Source organism: Erythrolamprus reginae, chromosome 1, assembly GCF_031021105.1.
Source record: "Erythrolamprus reginae isolate rEryReg1 chromosome 1, rEryReg1.hap1, whole genome shotgun sequence".
Lineage (NCBI taxonomy): Eukaryota > Metazoa > Chordata > Lepidosauria > Squamata > Dipsadidae > Erythrolamprus > Erythrolamprus reginae.
Window position 1 is genome coordinate 228066860 of NC_091950.1, and position 25108 is coordinate 228091967.

The window sequence follows — 25108 nt, forward strand, 5'->3', positions numbered from 1 at the left end:
GTCCATGGGGTTGCGATGGGTTGGACATGCTTCACAACTAACAAAAAGGCCCCCTACTTCTTGATGGCATATCACATACTCAAGACAGCATAAAACTGTGTTCAGTTTTCTGCCTCCAAAATAGGTTTTAGGGTTTAAAAATGATTATGGATTGATATACAAGTGAGCAAATAAAGCTTTAGGAAAAATTAAAGCTTTGTGTTTTAAAATGATGAATATTTAAATTCAAAATGCAAGTGCTGAGTTTTTGGTGAGTTTTAGTGCATGGCTCTAAGCATGCTCTTGCTTCATGCGAAATGCAAAGGCAATGTCACTCTGTATTATATATTGTTACTGGCAAATAATCTCACTGTATTATTGCTGCTGCTATTGCTCTTTGAATGTATTGAAGAGATTCGTGCTACAGGTCTCTATGGCTATTTGTAATAGAACACATTAAAAAATACTGTACTAGTCTAATTTATGTTGGTGGGAATTTTTAAAGTTTAAAATTTATCTCATCAGCATATTCATAGTATGGTGAGAGTTAACAGCCAATATGGACTATCATCTCATCTTTTATTGCCCTAGAATGAGACAGCAAGCAATCTGTTTCAAGTTCCCTAGACCTCTATAATAAAATACACAAATATTTGATATTTGTTATATGTATAACATGGAATGTTCAAAACATGATTAATACTGATGACACTGTGAACTTTTTGAAGTTTGGCTGAGCTCAGGGACAAAACAGCTTTTTTATTTCTAGTCCTTTTCTATATGCAATAACAAGTTTAAACAAAGATAATAATAGAAATTTGCATAATAATAATCATAGAAATTATAGTATGATTGGAATCAGCTTTGGTTATATATTAACTGATGACAACATGTAAAATTATTATGTCTCAGTTAAAAAAACACTATAAAGGAAAGTTTCTCATTCAGTATTTTTCTGATCACAATGATTAAATATTTAGCAAACTGAGAAATATTAGTGACTTACTTATGAAATTACATATAATATTGAGAATAATACTGTTAAAAGCACTGAACAGTAATAGATTTTTACATTATTAAGAATATACTTACTATTTGGCAATATGGCAGCAATTGGGCTTCTGTCTATTAGCACGTAGCTGCTAGGATCAATGCAACGATCCAATTTGATTAATCTCTCTTGAGAACACTGTGCCATTCCATGATCACTTGTAATGATAACATTAATTTTCTCCCACAAATTTGAAACTTTAAGCTGCTCAACAAGAAAGCCAATATGCTTATCTACTTCTTTTAATACTTTAGTCATGTTCTTAATATCTTCTGGTCCGTATTTGTGTCCACTTGCATCTGGTTCTTCCCAATAAAGAGTAGCAAAAGTAACTAGCGGATTAGAACTATTCAGCCATTCAATAATCTTTTCCACCCGTTCACTGAAGCTTACTGAATAATTGTATTTCATAAAAAAATGAGGAAGAGTATCATGAATTTTTACATCTGTGCCAGGCCACATTGCAGAAGCACTTGATTTGTTCTCCTGCCATTCATTGCTTACCCATATAGGAATTGCTTCATCCCACCAGAAAGGATCTGTATCATTAAACTGTGAAAAAGTTTTATTTGCATCAATGTCAAACATTTCATTTGCTACAATACCATGGCTTTCTTCATACAAGCCTGTGACTATACTGTAGTGGTTTGGAAAGGTTTTTGTGATGAAAGCATTGGTAACATGCTCTACTAATACACCAACTTTAATAAAATCCTGGAGATGTGGAAGTTCATATTTCTTCAAGTAATCAGCCCTGAAGCCATCAAAAGACACCAGAAGTAATCTTGGTTCTGTCTTACTAACAGATTTACCACTGGAGTAACAAATTATTCCATTGAACAGTAGTACTATTACTAAGAAAAGCATCCTGGATAAGATTTCAACATGCATAGGAAAGAAGGATACCTGAAAGGAGGAGAAAAAAAAATTAAACCCTGATTAAGAATTTCAAGCCAAAGGATTATTTTCATCCTAGCCAAGCACTGAATTCAATTTCTAATAACTTCAATTTCTATTCTACTTAGAAGAGTTGCTAATTATTATAACTATACAGTTCCACATATTTTTCAACTGTGTTTTATACATAGTACAGACTGCAACTCAGGAGCCTTGGTTTCTACAAGACCAAATCTAGCATGGAATAATAGAAATGTAAAAAAATTCAGTAGATTCTTATATTCTTATGTGAGATTGCCTATGGCGGGTAAGAAAATCATACTATCAGTATTTCAAGAGCTCAACTCATCATTGTTAAGTAATACAGAAACTTATTTATGTAAGTACAGTAACTGATTACAAAATTAACAATTCAAAAGTTGAGATATGGACCATTACTTTTTTATATCTATTTTTCTTTTATGTTGCACCTGATCTGAGGGCTATATGTTAATCTCTTGCAAAGACACTGACAATCAAGTCTCCATTCTTTTTAGGTATACAAAGTTGTTTTTATAGGATATATTTAAATCTATTCATTTTACTTTTTGTCAACTTCAAATTAGAATTTATGCATAATTAAAGTTCTGAAGAACTACTACATACATATGATTAGAGTACCAAAATATAACTTGATTTAACAGTGGGGGTATCATGTTACCCCACAGGGCTGCTACTACAGGGAAAACAGGAGGTAGAAACATTATGTATGGCACCTAGAGTTTTATAAAAATAAGCGTGAATATTATTAATATTAATAAAGTTATTTTTGTTTTTGCTTTCTTCATAAGTTAGGGTATTTCTATTTTTTTAAAGATTTAAATGTATTATAAATATAATGCTGTTATAGGACATTACATGCCAAAACAAATTACAATAATGTTTTATGTTTAAAGATATTTACCCATGTAGTATTATACCACTACTATTATTCCTCTCATCTTTTCTACTACCTTATCCTATTGGTAACTTGTTTGTATGTATAGTGAAAGCTTAAGCACTAGAAACAAACTCCTTGTGGCTATTTTACATTTGGCCAATAAAGTATAGTATAGTATAGAATAGTATAGTACAGTAAAGTGTAGTGTAGTATTCAACTCTAGACTAGTCTTGTCTATTCTATAACATCACTGAAACCCAAATGGGAAAAACTATTGGTAATCCTCAACTTATAACTAATTGCTTAACCACTGTTCAAAGATACAGCACTATCTTCAAATTGATGAACAATACTCTGCAATCAAACCATACAGTTTGCTTAATGATTATTGTAACTCAGTTAATGTAAAAAAAAGGTCATATAATCAAGTCCGATCACAATGGTAATCCATTTAATAATCACGACTTGCAATCATAATTCCAAGTCCAAATGTGGTTGTAAGTTGAAGACTTTATGTCCTCAATTAATATACTGGCATTAATACCTATTCTTTCAAAAATGTTATTATCCAAAGCAAAGCCTGTAGTTTTTGATAGCATTATATATCCCTATCCCAAACCTGCAAACATTTTAAAGAGGTAAATGCTCAATAAAGAAAATAAAGACAGTAACTGTAAAGTATAAGTAGTTGACTGATTGTATGCTAAATGTCATATACTAGTATAGCAGTTGTATTTAATTGTTTAATTTTGTTTTGAATGAACAACAAGAATATACAGGTAGTCCTTGACTTGCAACAGTTTGTTTAGTGACTGTTCAAAGTTACAGTAGCTATGAAAAAAGTGACTTATGACAGTTGCAATGTCCCAGGGTTATGGAATCACCTTTTGACACAACCTGACAAGCAGAGTTAATGAGGAAGCCACATTCATTTAACAACTGAATAACTACAACCGTGGAAAGATAATTGATAAAATGGAGCAAAGCTCGCTTAACAAAATGTCCTGCTTAGCAACAGAAATGTTGGGCTCGGGACTACAGGTACATGCTATAACAGAGGTCAACAATGTGCACTCATATAGGATCAGCAGAGATACAGTGGATGCAGAATTCTCAAGGATCCACTGGGTCTCCCAAAAGCATCCCTGCCCTGAAAAGTATTTTTAATACCCTCCCACCAGTCCCTATCTTGCAAGAATGAATTGAAATTATGCCATATAAAAGCATAAACAACTAGCTTTTTGAACAACTAGCCTCGTGGTGCAACTAGAACAATCTAGAACTGAACATACTCAAAACCATAGAAATGGTGGTAGACTTTAGAATAAACCCTTCCATCCTACCACCTCTCACAACACTAGACAACACAGTATCAACAGTAGAGACCTTCAAATCTCAAGACCTAAAATGGTCACCTAACATCAAAAATATCATCAAAAAAGCATAACAGAGAATGTTCTTTCTGTGCCAACTCAGGAAGCTCAAACTGCACAAGGAGCTGCTGACAGTTCTACAGAGGAATCATTGAATCTGTCATCTGCACTTCTGTCTGGTTTGGTTCTGCAACCCAATAAGACCGACAGAGACTTCAGAGGATAATCAGAACTGCAGAAAAAACAGTTGCTGCCAACCTGCCTTCCATTGAGGACCTGTATACTGCACAAGTCAAAAAGAGGGCTGTGAAAATATTTACTGACCCCTCACATCTTGGACATAAACTGTTTCAACTCCTACCCTCAGATCATCGCTATAGAGCACTGCACACCAAGACAACTAGACACAAGAACAGTTTTCCCCCGAACGCCATCACTCTGCTAAACAAATAATTCCCTCAACACTATCAAATTATTTACTAAGTCTGCACTATTACTACTATTTTTTTCTCATCATTCCTATCACCCATTTCCTCCCACTTTTGACTATAACTTGTTTCTTGTATCCTTAAGATTTTTATTAATATTGTCTCCCCATTGCTTATTTGACCATGACAATCATTAAGTGTTGTACCTCATGGTTTTTGACAAATGTTTATTTTCTTTTATGTACACCGAGCACATGTGTCCAATCAAACTTTGCCAATAAAGAATTCTATTCTATTCTATACTATTCTATTCTAAACATTAGCTTTATTATTGTCTTAATCAGAACAGAAATCCTGATTATAAACAGTAAAATTATGAGAGCAATAAAAAGGTTTGTCAAATGTCAACTTCTATATTCTTATTCAATTTCTTCAAGTGTGGCCTCTCAGAGGTTTTCAGAATCAAAATGATTTGTCAGTTTAGACTGACAAATACAATATTTAAATCCCATCAAATAATTATGAGAAGCAGCTACATGCAATATAAGGCAGGAAATTTAATGGTTATCCCATGGACTATCTGGCTCAGTGACAGAACGTTGGTAGCAAAGCATAGAAATGAACAAACAGATGCTTTTCGCCATTAGGATTTAGCCCATGGGAATTTATATAAAAATTAAGCAAACATGATGCCAAAATAATTCCCCATGGCAGTTATAATTGGGTTTGAGAACTATCTAGAATGGCTGAATTTTACTCTTCGAAGTTTGTTTAATCAAAAAACCTTATCAAAACCATTCTTTTACCAATAGTAGTATTCTTGAATTCATCCCACGTGTGCTCTTGAAACTGAATCAAAGGCTGCTTTGAAAACCAAAAATGTGACAAACGATTATTTGTACAGCTAGTGTATTTGTCTATTATATGCTATGAAATCAGATAACGATCTACTATGGATCCTTGTTCTCTTAAGACCATTTGTTCATGCTTCGGAATATTCTTTTGGTCTTGCAAATCACAAAATGTACAACACAGATGTCTAACCAGGGGTGGGCTGCTAGCTGGAATGCTAAATTGGGCTTGCCACTACAGTTCGTGAGTGCTTTGCGGGGCCAGCGCGATTTTACTTCTGCACCTGTGGAGATAGAAAAATCACACACGTGTTTTGGCGAGGTTTTTTGCTTCCGCGCATGCTGAAAAACAGGAGCACCTGCGGCTCTGTGTGCGATTTTGCTATCTCCACAGGTGCAGAAGCAAAAACACATTGGTCCTACCAAGCACTCATGAGCTGCTGCGGTGAGCCCAATTTAGCGTTCCGGCTGGAGCCCACCCGTGTCTAACCTATACTTAGTGGATAATGTATAGCAAACTAATTTATTATTTGCTTTCTATTACCATTCTTTACAAAAATGGACTATCAGCCATCCACAGCAATTCCATCTGACTAGATGTGCGGTCTCTGAAAATGCATCTTGATCAGAGCACTGGCAATCATATGGGAAGGGTTTGTGTGACACTGGATGATCTTCACCCACAACAAGAAATTTAGCTACCAAATGTTTAAAAGTGGGATGTAATTCTTGTTTACAAAACATTCAATAATTTCTATAAGATTACTATTGTCCTTTGGATAAATTAGAACATGACATATAATATAAAATGTATGAGAGTTATAAAACTAGCTGTATTTTTCATAAATATAATGGAACTGAAACTTTAATCCTGTGCAGGTAGTTTATGAAGTTAAGTTAAGAATACATTATGATTTATAAAACAGTGGAAAGGGCAATTGTTATAAAATGTTATATAGGAAGAGTTAAAAATAAACTTTTGTTTTATAGGACTACTTTTTCCTTCTTACTCTTACTTATTTTTCTGCCTACCCAAGTTTTACTCTACTTTTTAATTTAAAATAGTATATCAAGAATAAACTATTTTAAACCCTGTCTTATAATATATACCTGGCTCCAAATTCCCAACATGAAAGTAAACTTTATTTTCAATAATTCGCAGTCATCGCAAGATAAACAAAATACAGCCCAAACTACAGACCCAGTATTTTCTTACTCTCTGATCTGTATCACCTTCAAATCATATTAGTAAGAGGTCCTGAACAAACACACAAAAAACCTCTTGTCATTTGCTCCAGTTCAGCATGAAATGGACACCAATTGCAGAGGTATGAAAATATGGACTGTCCGACTTAAAGAAACACAAATTTCAGGTGTTCATACTAAATCGTTTCGACTTGGAATCTTGGACCCAACCAAAAATAAAACCTTTCATCTTTCGACCAGTGCGTACCATGGCAACCTTCCCCTTTGCCTCCTCTATAGTGGTCCCAGCCAGTAAGGAACTGCACCCGCGACGGCACGGAAAAGAGGAAGGGGGGGGGCGGCAGGAAGAAGTCACGGCCGCCTCCTAGAGAACGAAACAAGGGACCTGAGCTTCTTGAAGCTCTCCTCTTAACCGAAGGCAATATCCTACACCCACCCACGGGGCAAGAGGCAAACACAACCGCCGGGGAAGGAAGCGCCCCACCGCTCTTCCTTCCTACTCACTCGTAACAAGCAGGTCAAACAGTTTTCTACCCCACTGTGAGGCGCGCATGCGCAATTAAAAATAGCCGCCGCGAACCTAGCAACGGTTTAAAGCCACAGTCAGCGCCGGCAAGAACCGGCCGCCCTTGGCTCAGCCTGAGGATTCTTTCCTCTCGAGCTTCGATTGGTCATTTGGCGACGCTGTGAGTGAAGCGGCCGTGCCGTTTGAACCGTCAAAGCAGGTGCACGGCGGGTGGGGCTTTGGGACGCGCGTAGGACGGAATTATTGGCGGGGGCGGCGCTTACCGAAAGAGGCGGGACAGACAATAAGGAAAAAGTAACGCCGGCCAGCGGGGTGGGATTGCGTTAGTGGCGTTATAGCGACGTCACGGGTAATGAAACGGGCCGGGCCAGTGTTTATTACATTTCCCTCCTTCCGTAGCAGAGAATGCCGTTTTTCCTTACTAGAAAAACCCTGGGTTATTAATATTTCAGCAAATTTCATTATCTTATATCGCCCGGCTTCGTAAGGAGTGGAACGCCAAGCTGAGATTGCTAGTGAAATTTTATGTAGGATAAAACATGGAGGGGATGGCAAATACGGAAAAATCAATAAGGTTCCGGAAAACCAGACCAAGGTCATATTTTTAAATCCCGCGGACCACCAAATTCATAATTTTGAGTCCCGCTGACAACCAATATGATTTTTTCAAAGATAAATACATTTGTAAAATAATGATCAGAGAACTTCCATTTTATTAATATGAACTGCACCTATTATACATTTATTTATTTATTATTTATTAGATTTGTATGCTGCCCCTCTCCGTAGACTCAGGGCGGCATACAAATCATAAATGCTTATTTAATTATAACAAAATCATAAATGCTTGTTTAATCATAACAGCATCTTGACCCTCCCCCCCTCCGCCTGAATTGATTAACCAGCTGCCACATGGGGTGGGGCAGTGGGTGGGGCACCGGCCTCTTCTAGAGTGAGTTTCTGCGCTGCGCTGACGCTTAGAGCCTTCGCAGAAGCGAGCGAGGTAAGCAGCCGTCCATATTGCACTTTGGGCTCGGTGTTTGTGTGAGGGGGGGGGCCGTACGGAAGCCGAAGTTCCTGGCGTGGGGCGGTTCCGAAGAAACTGCAAGCGAGGTGGGGGGGGGGCGACACGCTGGGTGATTCTTTCGGTCTCTCCCTCCCCCCGAGCTGGGCGCTTTCGGGGAATGGCTTGTGGGAAGCGGGTGGCTTGGTTGTGAGAACGAGGCGGCGGCTGGATGGATAGAAAGATAGATTAATAGATAATAGATAGGTAGGTAGGTCTAACCTGTTTTTAACCTAAAGGCAGACGGCTCTAATTGTGGATAAAAGTTGCATTAAAATTGGGAGAAAACTGCATTAAGACTGGCTTCTAGATAGCTTTAGATACTTGCTGCAGGAGGAAAAGTGACCTCTGATCATCCCGTAATTCCTTATATTTAGAAGACAGTTGGGAGTTGAGTAGTTTTGTTACACATGCTTTCACAAACTGGTTCTCATGGAGGATGGCCTTTTTGCCAGAAAGAACATTCCTTATTGTGTTATGTATTACAATAGTTCTCCAATACCTTTGTTTCTGAGAAAATGGGCATACTTCCACCAATAATAATAATAATAATAATAATAATAATAATAATAATAATAATAATAGGACTGCAGTTATCTACCATGTTAATTTTCTAAGAATGCCCCTTAGAAAAGGCATTCAACTAGAGGCATTCTTGGGAGGAAATGGGGTTTTATTTTGCAACATGTTTTCTTTTAAAAAATGCTGAGTTCTAACTGAGAGATAATTAGTCCACTGGTACCATATTGTGGTTCCATGATGTAAAATACCTGTGAGATTAAACAAAACATCTATTCTGAAAAGTATGTTTAATAAAGTTATGTAACTATCCATCCAGACAAACCAGCATGACCTTAGGCTTGTCTTTTCTAAATCTTTGGTGTCTCTTCATCTCTTCTTTCTTGTTCCAGATGAAAATCTAAAAATTAACTTGCATTACCACGAATAAGGACCAGGATTGTGGGGGCAATAGGCTGGCTCTGTTAAAAAGTGCTATTGCTAACATGTTGTAAGCCGCCCTGAGTCTAAGGAGAAGGGCGGCATAAAAATCAAATAAATAAATAAAAATCAAATACTGGTAAATAAATAAGCATCTGCCTTTGTAACTTCAGAGAGTACAATAGCAAAGCCTTTTTAGCCAGTTTATGCTTTTGAAATGCTTTCATAACTCTAAGAAAGAAACTGCATTTCTTTGCCTGTGTGATGTACATTGTACTGTGCATTACATAGATAAATTGATGTGTAATTTTTTGAGGTCAGTATGATGACTTAATTTTTGCAAGGGTTTACTAATATAAATAGGTTGAAGATATTGAAATGATAGTCTCAAATAGCATGATCGAATATGGGAGATAAAGGTTTAATTATTTTATGTTAACGTAACAATGCCTGGATTTTTTTTGTTCCTCAGTATAGAAATGGACAAAGAAAGTAAGGAAAACCAGAATGGACACATATATAAGAGCAAGGTAAAGTGATTCCTTGTATTTATTGGGTAGTGTAATTGCCTTTTTAGATTTCAACCTTGCACTGCCCCTCACAGTCATGTGATCACAATTGGGTGCTTATCAGTGGGCTTGTATTTACAACCTATTGCAACAACCTGTGCTGACATGATTGCCATTGGTTAAGTTGAATTCACACTTATGATAATGTTATTCATTTACCACATCATTTGCTTAATTACTACAGAAGCTAGACTTCATAAACCTTCATAAAAATGGTTGTAAAATTTGGTCTGGTGACATAGTTTGACCCTAATGATTTATAATCAAAATTCTGTTCATAATTGTATAGTGATCCCTCGATTTTCGCGGGTTTAAACTTCGTGAAACGGCTATACAGTACCACGGTTTTTCAAAAAATATTAAAAAATACTCTGCGGTTGTTTTCTATACCACGGTTTTTCCCACCCGATGACGTCATACGTCATCACTGCTGCAGGAGGACCCATGCCCCAAGAAAGCTGGTGAGAGGGGCGGATCGGGTGGGCAGGGGGTAGCGGCGAGGGGGCCGTAGGCGCTGGGGGGGCGGGGGGGGCTGACATTCAAAACAATCTTTGCCAGCCTCTGCACTTTTGTCGCTCTCCGCCCCCAACTTCAAGCCCGGCTCCTTGCGTGGCCTTGGAAAAGGGTGCGCGGGGGTAGTTTTTGGCTGTCCATAGCCAAAAATGGTGTTTTTACTTCCGCATCTCTACTTCGTGGAAATTCGACTTTCGCGGGCAGTCTGGGAACGCAACCCCCGCGAAAATCGAGGGATCACTGTAATTGTGATTTGAAGACTACTTGTAAACTTTTGCAATTTTGAACTGTGAACTTCCAAAACTATAGATCATCAGTGCCCTATGATGGTTTTATGTTGAAATAAACAATCCTAAGAAATTTTGTTTTTTCTTAGATGCTTGAAACTGTTCAAAGTTACGTTTATTTATTTTTATTTTTTAAAAAGGAAAAATGTCCAAAGCGAATTCCTATGACTGAGAATCGAGCACTGAGGACTGGAATTCAATCACAGCGTGTACTTTCTGCTTCAAATGTACCCCAGAGAGTGCCTATTCGGTCTCAACGACAGAACCAGTCAATTACCCACTCAAATTCCAACTACACAACTGGGCAGTTACCAACATCTGCAGTTCAACGAACATCTAGGACATCAGGTCCAAATAAACCTAATATAATCTGTCAGCAGCCTTCTGCATCTGGTAAGTACTACTACAGTCATACCTCGTCTTACGAACCTGATTGGTTCCAGGGGGAGGTTCGTAAGACGAAAGGTTCTTAAGACGAAACATTGTTTCCCATAGGAAACAATGTAAAGTCAATTAATCCGTGCAACCAAACCCCCCCCCCCCCCGCAAAAAAACGCTGCCGCCCGGCTGTCACCTTTTAAAACAGCCTGGGGGCTTCTCAGCGACCTCCCGAACGCCAAACCCGAACTTCCGGGTTCAGCGTTCGGGAGGCCGCCGAGAAGCCCCCAGGCTGTTTTAAAAGGTGACAGCCGGGCAGCGGGGCTCCCCCGCAGCCACCGAACGTGGAAGTTCGGGTTTGGCGTTCAGCTTCGGGAGGCTGCTGGAAAGCCGCCCGGCTGTTTTAAAAAGTGACAGCCGGGCTGGGGGGCTTCCCAGCAACCTCCCGAACCCCGAACTTTTGCCGAACTTCCGGGTTCGGGGTTCGGGAGGTTGCTGGGAAGCCCCCCAGCCCGGCTGTCACCTTTTAAAACAGCCGGGCGGCTTTCCAGCAGCCTCCCGAAGCCGAATGCCAAACCCGAACTTCCGCGTTCTGCCCTTTGTAAAGTTTTAATGACCCATCTTTGCCAGCAACCCTAGGGCCATTGAAATTTTTATACCTTGCCCGGCCCAATGATTGAATTGTCTGATTCATGGTGTCTGAATCTGGTTGGTTTTTTAACTACAGTAGTCCCTTGCTATATCGCGCTTCACCTAACCGCGGCTTCACTTCATCGCGGGTTTTCAAGAAATATTTCTTAGGATATATGAGAGAGAGAGAGAGATTACGTATACGTGAGAGAGAAAGAGAATGTTGTTGCTTTATTGTTTTTTATTATTTTTATTAGTTTTAAGTTATATGTGTACTACTGTGATATGTATTTTGTAAGAGTGTGGGAAGGGTTTATAAACACTTAAAACAATGAAAACTTACCAAACAATTACAATATAAATACTTAAATAAGTACTATCAGTCGATAAATTCCACATCACGGATTTCACCTATCGCGGCCGGGTCTGGAACGTAACACAAGCGATAGGTGAGGTCTTACTGTATAGGGATTTTTAGCTGTAACTTTATATAGATTTCTATCATATATATTATTTGTTGTAAGCCCCCCTGAGTCTCAGGAGAAGGGCAGCATAGAAATCAGATTAATAATATAAATAAATAATAAACTAAAGAGAAGAATAACAAGACATCTGGGCCAGATGGTCTCCCAGGAGATTATTATAAAGCAGCCTTCAAAATAATAGGAGACTTATTGTTAGAAGTTTGCAGCGATACCTTACAAAAAGCAAAATACCCAGCGCCTTGGGAGGAAGCCCACATTATATAAAGAGGAAACAGATCTCAACCAAATTAAAAATTACAGTAATACCTCATGATACGAACTTAATTGGTGAAAGGAGGAGGTTCGTAAGGTGAAAAGTTCGTAACATGAAACAAAGTTTCCCATAGGAATCAATGGAAAAGCGATTAATCCGTGCAAGCCCAAAATTCACCCCTTTTGCCTCATTTCCGCCGGCATTCGGATTTTGTTCGGGTGTGGGTGGAGGGGGGGAGACGGGGGGAGACAGCGCAGGCTGCCCGGAGGGAGCCTCGTGGGTGGATTAACGGAAAAGTCAACAGTTACTGTCCGGCTTGCAATGACTGGAAGAGAAGGGAGGGAAACGCCCGGGCGGTTTGTACGTGCGTCTTCTCTGATTTCCTCCCTCCCTCCTTCCCCCTCTCCCTCCTGGCCTCCCTCCTCCTCCTCCTCCTGTATTCCGCCTCCCTCCCAGCCTCCGAGCCACATTCTCCGCGCCGCCGGCCGGCTGTCATCTTCTAAAGAAGCAAGAAGAGGAGGAGGAGCTGGGCGCCTTCCTCCGCCACCACCGGCGCCCAGCTCCTCCTCCTCTTCTTGCTTCTTTAGAAGATGACAGCCGGCCGCGCGGAGACTGGGGATGGTGTGCGTGTGTGAAAAGGGTCAGCGGGAGAACTGGGGGGAGCTGTGGCCACTGCCCCGTGGAAGGGACCCGGCTGGGAAGCTCCCGAAGGTGTGGGCTGGGGTCTTTCCGGGAGAGCAAGCAGCCCAAAGCCGAAAGAAACGCGTGGAGGCTTGTAAACAAAAGGCAGAACTTTTGGCTTCTGGGTGGATGGGAGGAGCTACAGCCCAGCGGCGTTTTACATTGATTCCTCCGGCCGCTTAGCTCCTCCCATCCACCCAGAAGCTGAAAGTTCTGCTTTTATTTACCAGCGTTTCTTTCAGCTTTGGGAGAAACTAAGCAGCAGGGAGATTTTACCAGCCCAGCCACTTAGCTCCTCCCATCCACCCAGAAGCTGAAAGTTCTGCTTTTATTTACCAGCGTTTCTTTCAGCTTTGGGAGAAACTAAGCAGCAGGGAGATTTTACCAGCCCAGCCACTTAGCTCCTCCCATCCACCCAGAAGCTGAAAGTTCTGCCTTTTATTTACCAGCGTTTCTTTCAGCTTTGGGAGAAATTAAGCAGCACGGAGATTTTGCTAGCCCAGCCACTTAACTCCTCCCATCCACCCAGAAGCTGAAAGTTCTGCCTTAGGTGCCTCTTCCACACACCCTCGCCGCCCCCAGCCTCTGCGCCGCCGCCCGACTTTCAACTTGTAAAGAAATGAGAAGACAAGGAGGAGCTGGGTGCCGATGGCGGCGGAGGAAGGCGAATGCTGCCCGAAGGCTGGGAGGGAGGCGGAATACAGGAGGAGGAATAGGAGGGAGGCAGGGAGGAAATTCCGGAAATGACAGTCACAAGGCAGGGAAATCCCTGCTGCAGTAAGAGAGCACAAGGTAGAGCGCATGCGCAGTAGGAGAGCCCACGCCCCCGGCTCGGGTTCGTAAGGTGAAAATGGTTCTTAAGACAAGGCAAACAAATCATGAACCCCGGGTTCGTATCACGAAATGTTCGTAAGACGAGGGGTTCGTATCATGAGGTACCACTGTATAGACCTTTTGCCCTGGTCAGACTTGCCAAAATATATCCCAATGTTGACCCAACATGTTAGGAATGTAAAAAAGCCCATGGTACATATTATCATTTATGGTGGTCCTGCCCAGTGGCAAGAAGATAGTAGAATACGATTAGGAGCTGGATAAAAGAAATGACAGACTTAAGACTAGAGACATACAGTAACTATTAGGGATTGTTAGGGGACAACATACTAAAGCAAACCAATACCTTATCATACACATTTTAATGGCTGCCAGATTATTCTTTGCACAGAACTGGAAGGACAGAAATCCCTCAACAGAAAATATGATAATTAATAAAATGCTGGATTGCACAGAAATGACAAGACTTAATTTAGAATTACAGAATCATCAAGAGAGAGAATTTTTTACTGTGTGGGAAAAATTTTATAACTGGCTACAAATAAAAAAAAATTAATTAGTAAATACTAACCAATGTATATACAGTACCTGTATAATACTAATATAATGTAAATTAAGTCTTCGGAGAGGGGCAGCATACAAATCTAATAAATTATTATTATTATTGTTGTTGTTGTTGTTGTTGTTATTAATGTGATAGATTAATAATGTGATAGATGGATATATATATATATGCATAGTAATCTTATGCCAATCATACAGAAATATAAAATGTAAAGACGTATGTTTTGCTTTTGTCTTTTTTCTTTTATTATTGTTTTTTAAAAAACAAAGATTATTTAAAATAAATAAATGTGTTCATTCTTACATAAAGTGAGTGAGTGTTTGCACACGCGTGCAAGATAGCAACAACCAGCAATTTTCAGCGTCTTCTCAGTCACAAGATTGGCTTAGCAACTATCTTTCTAGAATGGATAACTGTGGCTAAACATAAAGAGATCATACATGTTTAATTTCTACCTCATCTATAAAGTATGCATTCCAAACCCGCCATGGAGAGGAACATATTGTTTGCATTCACTCAATTTTTTAATTTCAGAGCTTGCTTTAGAAAATTTAACTTTCCTATGCCCAGGAAAAAAGCCTGAAAGTGAAGATGTATCAGCTGTAACAACCAAGGAAGGAACTTCCCATTCAAAAAGTGAGAGCAAAGATGCATCAGGAAGTGAAACTAAAAGGTAGGTTCTTATTTGGTTTTTCTGGGTGGACATATTCAAAAGTATGTGTGCTTTGTATTGGGAAATTCAGATGGAACCAAGCCTGTTAGCCTTATGTAAAGGATTGGAGACCTGGCTGTTTCTCTAGATATTTGATTCAGCTGGTTAGATGAGCTCCACTCTCACTAATGTGTATGTATAATTTGTTGTTGTTGTCTGTGGGGTTCTTATCCTTGGGCACCTGTGATTTTATGTGATGGGTTTTATTGTGTTATTTTTCATGTCAGAACATTTGCACATCTATAGACATTTATGTAAATTCAGTCTTACCGAAAATGGTTTTCAAAGAAAGCATTTTCTTCTATATAACTCAGGAGACAAAGTACTTTTAGCTATCCCCAGAAATAGTATGTCCTTTATGAAGATTTCCTATACAAATTGCAAGTTTTGAGGAGAGAAGTGAATGCAGCTGCGAGAGCAATCATGGGCTTTCCCAAATATGCCCATGTTACACCAACACTCTGCAGTCTGCATTGGTTGCCGATCAGTTTCTGGTCACAATTCAAAGTGTTGGTTATGACCTATAAAGCCCTTCATGGCACTGGTCCAGATTACCTCAGGGACCGCCTTCTGCTGCATGAATCCCAGCGACCAGTTAGGTCCCACAGAGTGGATCTTCTCCGGGTCCCGTCAACTAAGCAATGTCGCCTGGCGGGACCCAGGGGAAGAGCCTTCTCTGTGGCGGCCCCAGCCCTCTGGAACCAACTCCCCCCAGAGATTAGAACGGCCCCCACCCTCCTTGCCTTTCGTAAACAACTTAAAACCCACCTCTGCCACCAGGCATGGGGGAATTGAGATCCTCTTTTCCCCTAGGCCTTTACAATTCTATGCATGGTATGTATGTATGTATGTATGTATGTATGTATGTATGTATGTTTGGTTTTTATATTAATTGATTTTTAATCATCAATACCAAATTACTATTGTACACTGTTTTATTGTCGCTGTTAGCCGCCCCGAGTCTCTGGAGAGGGGCGGCATACAAATCCAATAAATAAATAAATAATAAAATATTCTAATGCTTTATTTTTTTAAAAAAATAGAAAACAGTGGTGCTTGGAAGACTTTGATGTTGGTCGTCCTTTGGGAAAAGGAACATTTGGAAATGTTTATCTTGCTCAAGTGAAACAGAGCAAATTCATTTTGGCACTGAAGGTCTTGTCTAAAGCACAGTTGGAAGAATTAGGTGTAGAACATCAGCTGCAGCGAGAAGTAGAAATACAGTCTCGTCTTCGGTAAGGTTGAATAAAAGTAAAGAGGGGTAGCTTGGAGGCCATATACAGGAAATAAGGCGTACACTGCCAAAAAGGGACTAAAAGAGTAAACGTTCAGTGCAATTATAGCTAAAATTATAGGTAAAAATGAGAAGTGGAGAAGGAGACCTCTGGAAAGGGATTCTTATTCTCTGCTTTCTCTTATCCACACAGAGATGGCTTTGGAGGGATGTCTTTGAAGGTTTTGAAGGTGGAAATAAAAAGTAAAGGGCTCTGCTCTCATTCCTAGATTGTCTCAAAGGCTCTTAAGTTACCATGAAATGTGGCCATTTCTAGCCAATGGAGACAGTGATCAGAATAGCTAGTATTGCAGAGACTTTCCAGAGGTTTATAGTCTTGTCAAAACCCTTTGAAATAGCTGAAAAAACATGATCCAACTTTTTTTTGGTAATGTATTGAATAGCTTGCTTAGCTTCACCCTCTCGTTGTTTATCACTTGTATATAAAAAGGAAGGAGTTATAGATGTGTTTAGCTTGTTAATAGCTATGGTCTTGTTTAAAAATCCATATGCCTCTTTTGTAGGCATCCTAATATTCTCCGGCTGTATGGTTACTTCCACGATGCATCAAGAGTGTACTTAATTTTGGAATATGCACCTCGTGGAGAGGTCTATAAAGAACTTCAGAAATTTAAAAAGTTTGATGAACAACAAACAGCTACGGTACGGCTTGCAAAGGACGATGCATACTTTATGTATGGAATATTAAGGCTGTTTTTCCCTCCTTTGAAAATGGGTTCTCTGCTATGGTTATTCTCCTAAAGATTTGAATCTGAGTATACTAAATAGCTTTAGTTTAAGAGATAGGTGGCAAATGTCTTTCGGAAACTTCACAATAGGTTTTTTTTTAAAAAAAAATAATAATTTTGAAATGTTTATGTACGTAGAAAAGTTCATAACTTCTCTCTCTGAAGCACATTGTGATGATCCGAGGCGTGGCACGAAAGCAACCCAAACAGAGAACAGTTCTAACCCCTTTATTGCTCCAAACTGTGCCCTAAAACTTTCCCACATTCACTGCAAGTCCTGGAGCAAAGCTCTCAACGCAGCCTATGACTGGAAGTTGTCCAGTAAGCCAGATTAACCAAACAGCAACCAGGGCCAGCAGTCCAATAAGTCAGGTTAGCTAAACAGTAACCAGAGCAAGAAGTTCAGCGCAGCAGGAAAACTGGCAAGTCCCACAAGACAAGAGTACAGCAATCTTCAGGCTTTGGCAAGTGCACACAAGGCTTCATAGATTCAACACCTGTTCCCAACAAATGCACCTCCTTACATCTTAGTCCCCAGGTGGGCCTGTGAAGCGGGGTGTGGGGCAGACTCTTCCCTCGTAGCTGGTTCAATCTGCGTTGATCTCTTCTTTTCTCTTCCCTCCTTGTTCTCAGATCAAGAAAGTGCTCTTCTGAGCTCTCTCTCTCTTTCTCCCTCCATGTGATAGTGGCAATGAGTGGGGGAGTCTAATAATGACAACTTGAGATGGGCTGTTTACTCATTTACAGTAGTTTAAGGAAGAACAGATACTACACTTTTAGAAACTGCTTGTCTGTCAAAAATTCTAGAAGTGCATCCCACAAGTATACACATCTAAGTCCTTGCTAGACCATTCAATATTAGAGATGTCTTCAATATACCTTCTATGATCTCATCAAATTTTGTTTTATGCTCTATTATATGTTTGCCAGAAAAGTACAAAATAAGTACATTAATTTATTTTTAATCTTTTGAGACAAAGTTACAAACATTTTACGTGATGAAGACCCATAGTTAGTAAGTATGAGAAACCATAGTCATTTTTCTATTAAAACAAACTTCTGTAATTAAATAATGCAAGTACTGTAGAGCCTTCCTAAAATTTTGGTAACACTTCAAGTATCTGACTACTAAGAGGATGGTGAGCTCCATAACAGTTAAGGGAAACTTTACATTTCATTGTAGAGACTTGCTGTTTAGCTTAATAATGTAGTAGTTTTCCTGTTCTTTTTGATAGTTATTTTTTATCATTGTCATATAGTATAAGATGAATAAATACTGGCTATGTTAGCGTCAGTTGCATTATTTGAAATTGTTGAGCCTTATTTGCAAAATTTGGTTTCTTCTACAGTATATGACTGAACTTGCAGATGCATTGTTATACTGTCATTCAAAAAAAGTAATTCATAGGGACCTGAAGCCAGAAAATTTGTTGCTGGGATCAAACGGAGAGCTCAAGATTGCTGACTTTGGATGGTCTGTACATTCCCCATCTTCTAAGTAGGTACTTTTTAATTCTCAAGTTTGAGAGTAGAATTGGATTAGAATTACTTGAATATACAATATATACTTTTCTAGACGTACAAAATGTACTTATACAATGTGCTTCTCTTGAATTTACAAAAAAATAGCTAAATAACTTTCTGATTCTTTCAGTTGATATAACTATTAATTTGAAAAATATGTTTAAAGTGGTATAGTTTGTACTATAATATATAACCATGTAAATAAAAGCATTTAATAATTGAATATATAATAAAGTGGAACACTTTAACTCAATTCAAATCAAAATAACACACCAAAAATCCTAGTTATTTTATGAATGATAAATCAACAGCAAGTTAATTATGAATGCAATAAAAAAGAGAACATTGATAGTATCCTAGAAACCAAGAAGAAGGTAGATGGGAAATGAAATCTGATAAAGAAGTAAAGATGATGATATATATAGAGAAGCCTGAACAGTGGAGGATTTCATGTTCTATAAAGCAACTTTGGATTTGAATTTGAGAAAGGATTGTTTCTTGTGACATCCAAAAATGTCAAGTACTTTGGGATAGAAATGGTAGAAAGATTTAGGATTAGGTAACATCGATAAACAAAATGTATTAAAGCATAGTAATAATAAACAGAATAGTTTATGAGTATTAATAGCATCTGTTGTTTTTAGATTAATAACATGGTTTGCTGACTGCTCTATACTTTGTTATCCTAGGAGATCAACAATATGTGGCACCCTTGATTACTTACCACCTGAAATGATTGAGAAGAGGACACACGATGAAACAGTAGACCAATGGAGTCTTGGTGTCTTATGTTATGAATTTTTAGTAGGAAAGCCTCCGTTTGAAAAATTAGGCTTTCAGGATACATATAGAACCATTTCAAGGGTAAGTTGAATTTATCTGGCTTGATGTAGCCTATATTTTTGTTTTCTTGCAATCCACAACTCGCTCTAAAAGAGCAATTTTCCCGATTTTGAGAAGCCTAAAAGTGCCTTAATTATCCCTTGATTCAGGGATTAGAATTTTTTTTAACTTACCAAGCATATTAGTACCTTTTTATCAGCTGGCAAATTCGGGTTCAGTTCCTGCGCTAGTAATGATTATTTGGATGATGTTTTTCATTGATATGCTACTGCCAAACTAAATGCTATTTTCCACTGGGCTTACAATGGGAAGAAGTGAATTTATTTATTCATTTATTATTTAGATTTGTATGCCGCCCCTCTCTGCAGACTCGGGGCGGCTCACAACAAAGTGAAACAATTTACAACAAATCTAAATTACAGTTTAAAAATATCTAAAAAAACCCATTTTCTAAACAAACATACATACAGACATACCATTCATAAATTGTATATGCCCGGGGGAGATGTCTCAGTTCCCCCATGCCTGACGACAAAGGTGGGTCTTAAGGAGCTTACGAAAGGCAAGGAGAGTAGGGGCAGTTCTAATCTCCGGGGGGAGTTGGTTCCAGAAGGTCGGGGCCGCCACAGAGAAGGCTCTTCCTCTGGGGCCCGCCAACCGACATTGTTTAGTTGATGGGACCCGGAGAAGGCCCACTCTGTGGGACCTAATCGGTTGCTGGGATTCGTGCGGCAGCAGACGGTCTCGGAGATATTCTGGTCCAGTGCCATGAAGGGCTTTAAAGGTCATGCAGTGCTTTGTGTGTTAACTGAAATTTTCTTTGGTTTAAAGGTGCAGTACACCTTTCCTCCGTTTGTAACAGAGGGAGCTCGGGATCTGATTTCAAAGCTCTTGCAACATGACCCAAAGCAGAGATTACTACTGGAAGGTGTGCTTAAACATCCATGGGTCACATCAAAGTCTACTAAATCTCCCAAGTATTTTGGCAAGCAATTTGCTAATAAAACTCAGTCACAGCAAAATAAGAATTGCTGTACCAGTTAGCAAGGATGGCAATAAATTGTAAGACCGCCGATATAGGAAGCATAGAATTGGTGTCAAAAAGAAGTCAGTTTCCTGTACAACGAACCTCTTATGAACACGATGAAGTCTGAGCTGCAGTTTTCACATGCTTATAATTCCAATCAAACAGTTCGTGAATATCTGGAACATATACTTGAACATTTTGTGCATGTGATTCAAAGCTGCTGGGGCACATCTTGTTCAGGACTTTCTCAGATACATAGCTCATATAGTCTTGATTCTCCTTGGTTGATAGCCACATGAATTTGTTGGAATGGTGCAATAACCACCCTAAGGTTAACCTGCGCAGTGATGTGACATGGATGGCGTCTGTTTCTGTAAATATGACCTACTTGTGCAGTCATTGTTCTGTCGTCCGTTAGGAAATTCTTTGAAGTCTAAAGACTTTATAAACAATAACCCAGTGCTTTCAATAATTCCCTAACTGCTTTATTCAGTGGTCAGAGATATCCTGCTTCCTGGGATATCCTTGTTAGTGAGCAATTGTTCAGTGAAAGTTCTTGCAAGATAAATTAAAAACTACTTTTTATCATTAATTTTTAAATAATGTATTTTTTTAAGCACTAATAAAACTTTATCATAAAATCATGATGGTTCTGCAGCACTTATACTTGCTTCTAATGGTACATCATTTTTACAATTTACATTTATCCAAACGTATACAGTAACACATTTCACTTCAAGGTACCTGTGTCAACCCTGAAGGGTGTATTACTTCTGACAACCTGTACAGTTCAAATAAACTTAGTGATAGTTGATCCTGAAAATACAAGCCCTCTTTTGGCATGTAATGATTCCAGGCAATTCTCAAGAGTTATCCTGGGGTTATGAGGAGAATTGGCAGCAGGATTGCTGAGGCAATCATAAAAGTGTAATTCTGTGTGACAGCAGCATTTTGTGATGGCAATCCCAGCACACTCTGTTGATGTAACCTCAGAACTGTGTGGGTTATTAAGCAGGGGTGTGTGGGAATGTGTGGTTTTTGTAGTATGCTGCTAAATATGACAAATGAAGGATGGCCATTTTTCAGTAGGAAATATATAATAGCTAAAAATAGGCACAATATCATTTAAAGGACCAACCATTCCGTATCAAACTCAAGAAAAATGGTGAATTCTAGCTTCTAATTGCCCACTCCCATATTCTTAAATTGACCACCTGCCCTATTATGTATGCTAATAGTATTATCCACTGTCATTAAATTACTCATCCATTTCAATGTTTGGAAATCGCATCATGCATGTAAACTATTATGGGCAGTAAGAATCCAATACAGGTACTCCTTGACTTAATGGTTGGTCAGTGTGTGAAGTCACTCCAGGCTCTGAAAAAAAGAACTTAAGATTCAAATTCAAAGTTCTTGCAGTTATGTAACCATTATTTTCTACGATTCCCCCCTCTGAAAACTAGCATTTCTAGTTTTCAAGGACCCCCCCCCAAAAAACCCCCCCAAAAAACAAAACCCTGGGTTCATAAACAACTGCAGCATTATTTAATGATGGCTGTTAAAAAAGAACAGTTAGATGGATTCAGAACTGACTTAGTGATCGTACTAAGGTAATAAATGGTTGCACATCCAATTGGAAGAATGTTTCAAGTGGAGTACCACTTCTGTCCTAGGCCCAGTGCTATTTAACATATTTATAAATGATCTAGATGAAGGAATTGAAGGAAAACTTATCAAATATGCTGATGACACAAAGCTAGGCGGGGTGGCTAATACCACAAATCTTAATGTTCCCAAGTTTGGAGACCCCAGGCTTAGAATCAGAACTGGGGAAAAAACAAACAAACAACCATTTAGTCCACATCTTTACAGCTTTATTCAGTTCAAAAATCAAAATATGCTTGAAAGCATCCCAGAAAAAGGAAATCCCAAATTTGATTCCATTGTCAAATTGCTTGTAGGAAGTGTTTCTCGTCCTCAACTTGCACCTGTTCTGGTCATTGATGCCTGTTCTTCAACAACTTCCACCCTGGGACAATCCTGAATAGACCCATTGTTTCAAAAGTCTTCCTGCTCCATACAGATAACAGGCTCTTGTGGTGTGATCTGACATGTTTATCAGCATACCCAATCCATAATGCTTCATAGCCTCAGTAAGCAAACATTGTAGCTGAGAAACATAGACAGCAGTCTTTTCAAACAAAGCACATTCCCACCCTTTCAAAGAAAAAAAATTGAGGGGGAATGCAAACAGACATATCAGAGTGCATTAGCTATCAAATGTTTCTAGGAAGAAATGACGGAGCGTCCTTTTTTAATTCCAGGGAATAATTTCATGGGTTTGGAGCCGGAGGCTTAAAAAATCCTATCTTCCGAAAATAGCGAACAAGAAAGGTCACTGAGACTACGGTGATGCTGATCCGGAAAGGAGCAAACAGTTTGTGAATAGCGTAGGCCAATGCAAAAGTGCTTGTTCCAGCAGCTAGCTTGGATTGCACAAGGGCTTCATCAAATCCCAGCTTGAAGAGAATAGTGGTCATGTCCACTCCGCTAAAAGGGAGAGGAGGAGGGAGAAACAGACAACACATTAATAACATGAAGGATTTTGGTGTTGGGAGGTTTTTTTTCCCCCTCAAAAGAATTTTATACAGGTTACTCCTCAACCATTTTTTAAAATTTACAATGAAATTTGAAAAAAGTGACTTACAGATAGTATTTGCACATACACAACTGTAACCCACGATCCTTTAATCAAAATTAAAGGGCACTTGGCAACCTCTGGAACAAACTCCCTCCGGAGATACGTACCACCCCCTCCCTTCTGGTCTTTCGTAATGCTCTGAAGACCTATCGGAGAGGGGCGGCATACAAATCTAAGTAATAAATAAATAAATAAAATAAATAAAAACCAAATCAAAATGTTCTACAGATGGCATCTCCCACCAAATAGGATAGCAAAAATGTTTCCCAAAACATCCCCATTATGCTGGAAATGTAAGAACGATATAGGAACCTATTACCATCAATGGTGGACATGAATATATAGTATCTATTAAGTTAAGAAATTTTGGGCCAAATGTCATTTTATTTAATTGCATTTTTATGAATATCCAATTGACGTTATCAAAGGCCTTTTGAGCGTCTAGAAACATTAAAGATGCTGTCTTGCCTGGATATTGTTCATAATACTTTAGTGTGTTTATTACTGTTCTAAGATTATTTTTAATTTGTCTCCCTGGTAGAAACCCATTTTGGTCTTGGTGTATTATTCCATTTATAACTCTTTTGAGTCTGTCTGCATAAATGGCAATAAATATCTTGTAATCTACATTTAATAATGATATGGGCCTATAGTTTTTAATTTTTTCTGGGTCTGTGCCCGGTTTGTGTATTAAAGTTGTCAGTGATTCTGACCAGGATTTAGGAATTTTACCCTCAAGTCTACATAGATTGAAAGTTTCTAACATGTGGTTTCTTATTGTTTCATTTTCTATCTTGTACCATTCTGCCGGTATGGCGTCTGGGCCAGTGGCCTTATTGCTTTTCTGTTTTTTAATTGTTGTTAGGAGTTCTTCCATTGTTATTGGTCCATCCATGGTGGCCTGTTGGTCTTCTGTTATTTGTGGTAATTTTGAAGCTTGTAAATAGTTAAAGACTTCATCTTCGCTAACATTATCTTTAGCATATAGATCTTTATAAAAATTATACACAATGTCTGCCTTTCCTTCTGTATCATATTTTATTGTACCATCTTTGTCTTCTAGTTTTTTAATTAATTTTGATTGGCTCTGTATTCTAAGTTTATATGCTAACTATCTGCCTGGTTTATTTGCGTGTTCAAAGTAGTGTTGCTTTGCTCTTTTAATTTTTTCAGTTATTTGGTTTTGTTCTATGATTCTAATTTTATGTTTAATTACATTTATTTCTGTTTTTAAGTCTCTGTTCTTAATGTGTTGCTGTGATAAAAATTCTAATTGTTTTAATTCATTTATTAATTGTACATACTTTAATTTGTTTTCCTTGTTATATTTTGCTATGTAGGATATTGTTAATCCTCTTATGTAAGCTTTAACTGTATCCCATAAGTTCTGTGGAGTAGTATCTGAAGTTTTGTTGATTTCAAAAAATATTTTTAGTTCCTTTTCGATCCAATCCTTATATTTCTTGTCATTTAATATGTTTCTATTCATCCGCCAATTATTCTGTTTGTTATTCATTCTCATAAAAACCACTATTGGATTGTGATCGGCCCATGTATTAACGTCTATCTCTACCTCTCTTATTTGTTCTGCAACCATTTTTGGTGCCCATACCATATCTATTCTTGTCCAAATTTTATGGGGGTTGGAGTAGAAGGTATATTGTCTCTTATGAGGGTATCTTTCCCTCCAAATATCATTTAGCAATAGTTCCGCTTTCATTTTTTGAAAAGTACTAGGTAGCAAATTCCTTCTTGTTTTTTTGTTTTTCCCCCTTTTATTGTTACCCCCCCCCGAGTGGTCTAATTGTCTGTTCGCAATAGCATTAAAATAACCTATTATTAATACATT

The 25108-nt window shown here is 38.6% G+C and overlaps 2 protein-coding genes across 15 annotated transcripts in view; one reads left to right on the top strand and one right to left on the bottom strand.

The window, feature by feature from the left end:
• ENPP4 (ectonucleotide pyrophosphatase/phosphodiesterase 4) overlaps positions 1–25108 on the bottom strand; it is a 54486-nt gene that overhangs the window by 11658 nt on the left and 17720 nt on the right. Inside the window, exons 1-2 of one of the 5 annotated variants that reach the window (XM_070732426.1) lie at positions 7209–7464; positions 1072–1936 (exon numbers count right to left, since the gene is read on the bottom strand). In XM_070732426.1, the coding sequence (XP_070588527.1) occupies positions 1072–1921 (850 nt within the window). In that variant the 5' untranslated portion in view covers positions 1922–1936; positions 7209–7464. Of the gene's footprint in view, positions 1–1071; positions 1937–6731; positions 7465–25108 lie in introns of those variants that run through there. The other 4 variants (XM_070732428.1, XM_070732425.1, XM_070732427.1 and 1 more) reach the window with 4 other exon arrangements.
• On the top strand, positions 7326–21199 carry LOC139156597 (aurora kinase C-like). 10 transcript variants are annotated; one of them, XM_070732431.1, is made up of 10 exons: positions 7326–7429; positions 8095–8233; positions 9705–9762; positions 10742–10994; positions 14962–15100; positions 16183–16374; positions 16937–17075; positions 18511–18659; positions 19375–19549; positions 20360–21199. In XM_070732431.1, exons 3-10 carry the CDS (start codon positions 9712–9714, stop codon positions 20570–20572), a joined length of 1311 nt encoding a protein of 436 aa, XP_070588532.1. In that variant the 5' UTR covers positions 7326–7429; positions 8095–8233; positions 9705–9711; the 3' UTR covers positions 20573–21199. The 10 variants fall into 10 exon arrangements, with proteins under 10 accessions (XP_070588532.1, XP_070588536.1, XP_070588531.1 ...); XM_070732430.1 differs by lacking the exon at positions 7326–7429 and adding an exon at positions 7473–7579; XM_070732437.1 differs by lacking the exon at positions 7326–7429 and adding an exon at positions 7499–7579 and having other exon boundaries at positions 14998–15100.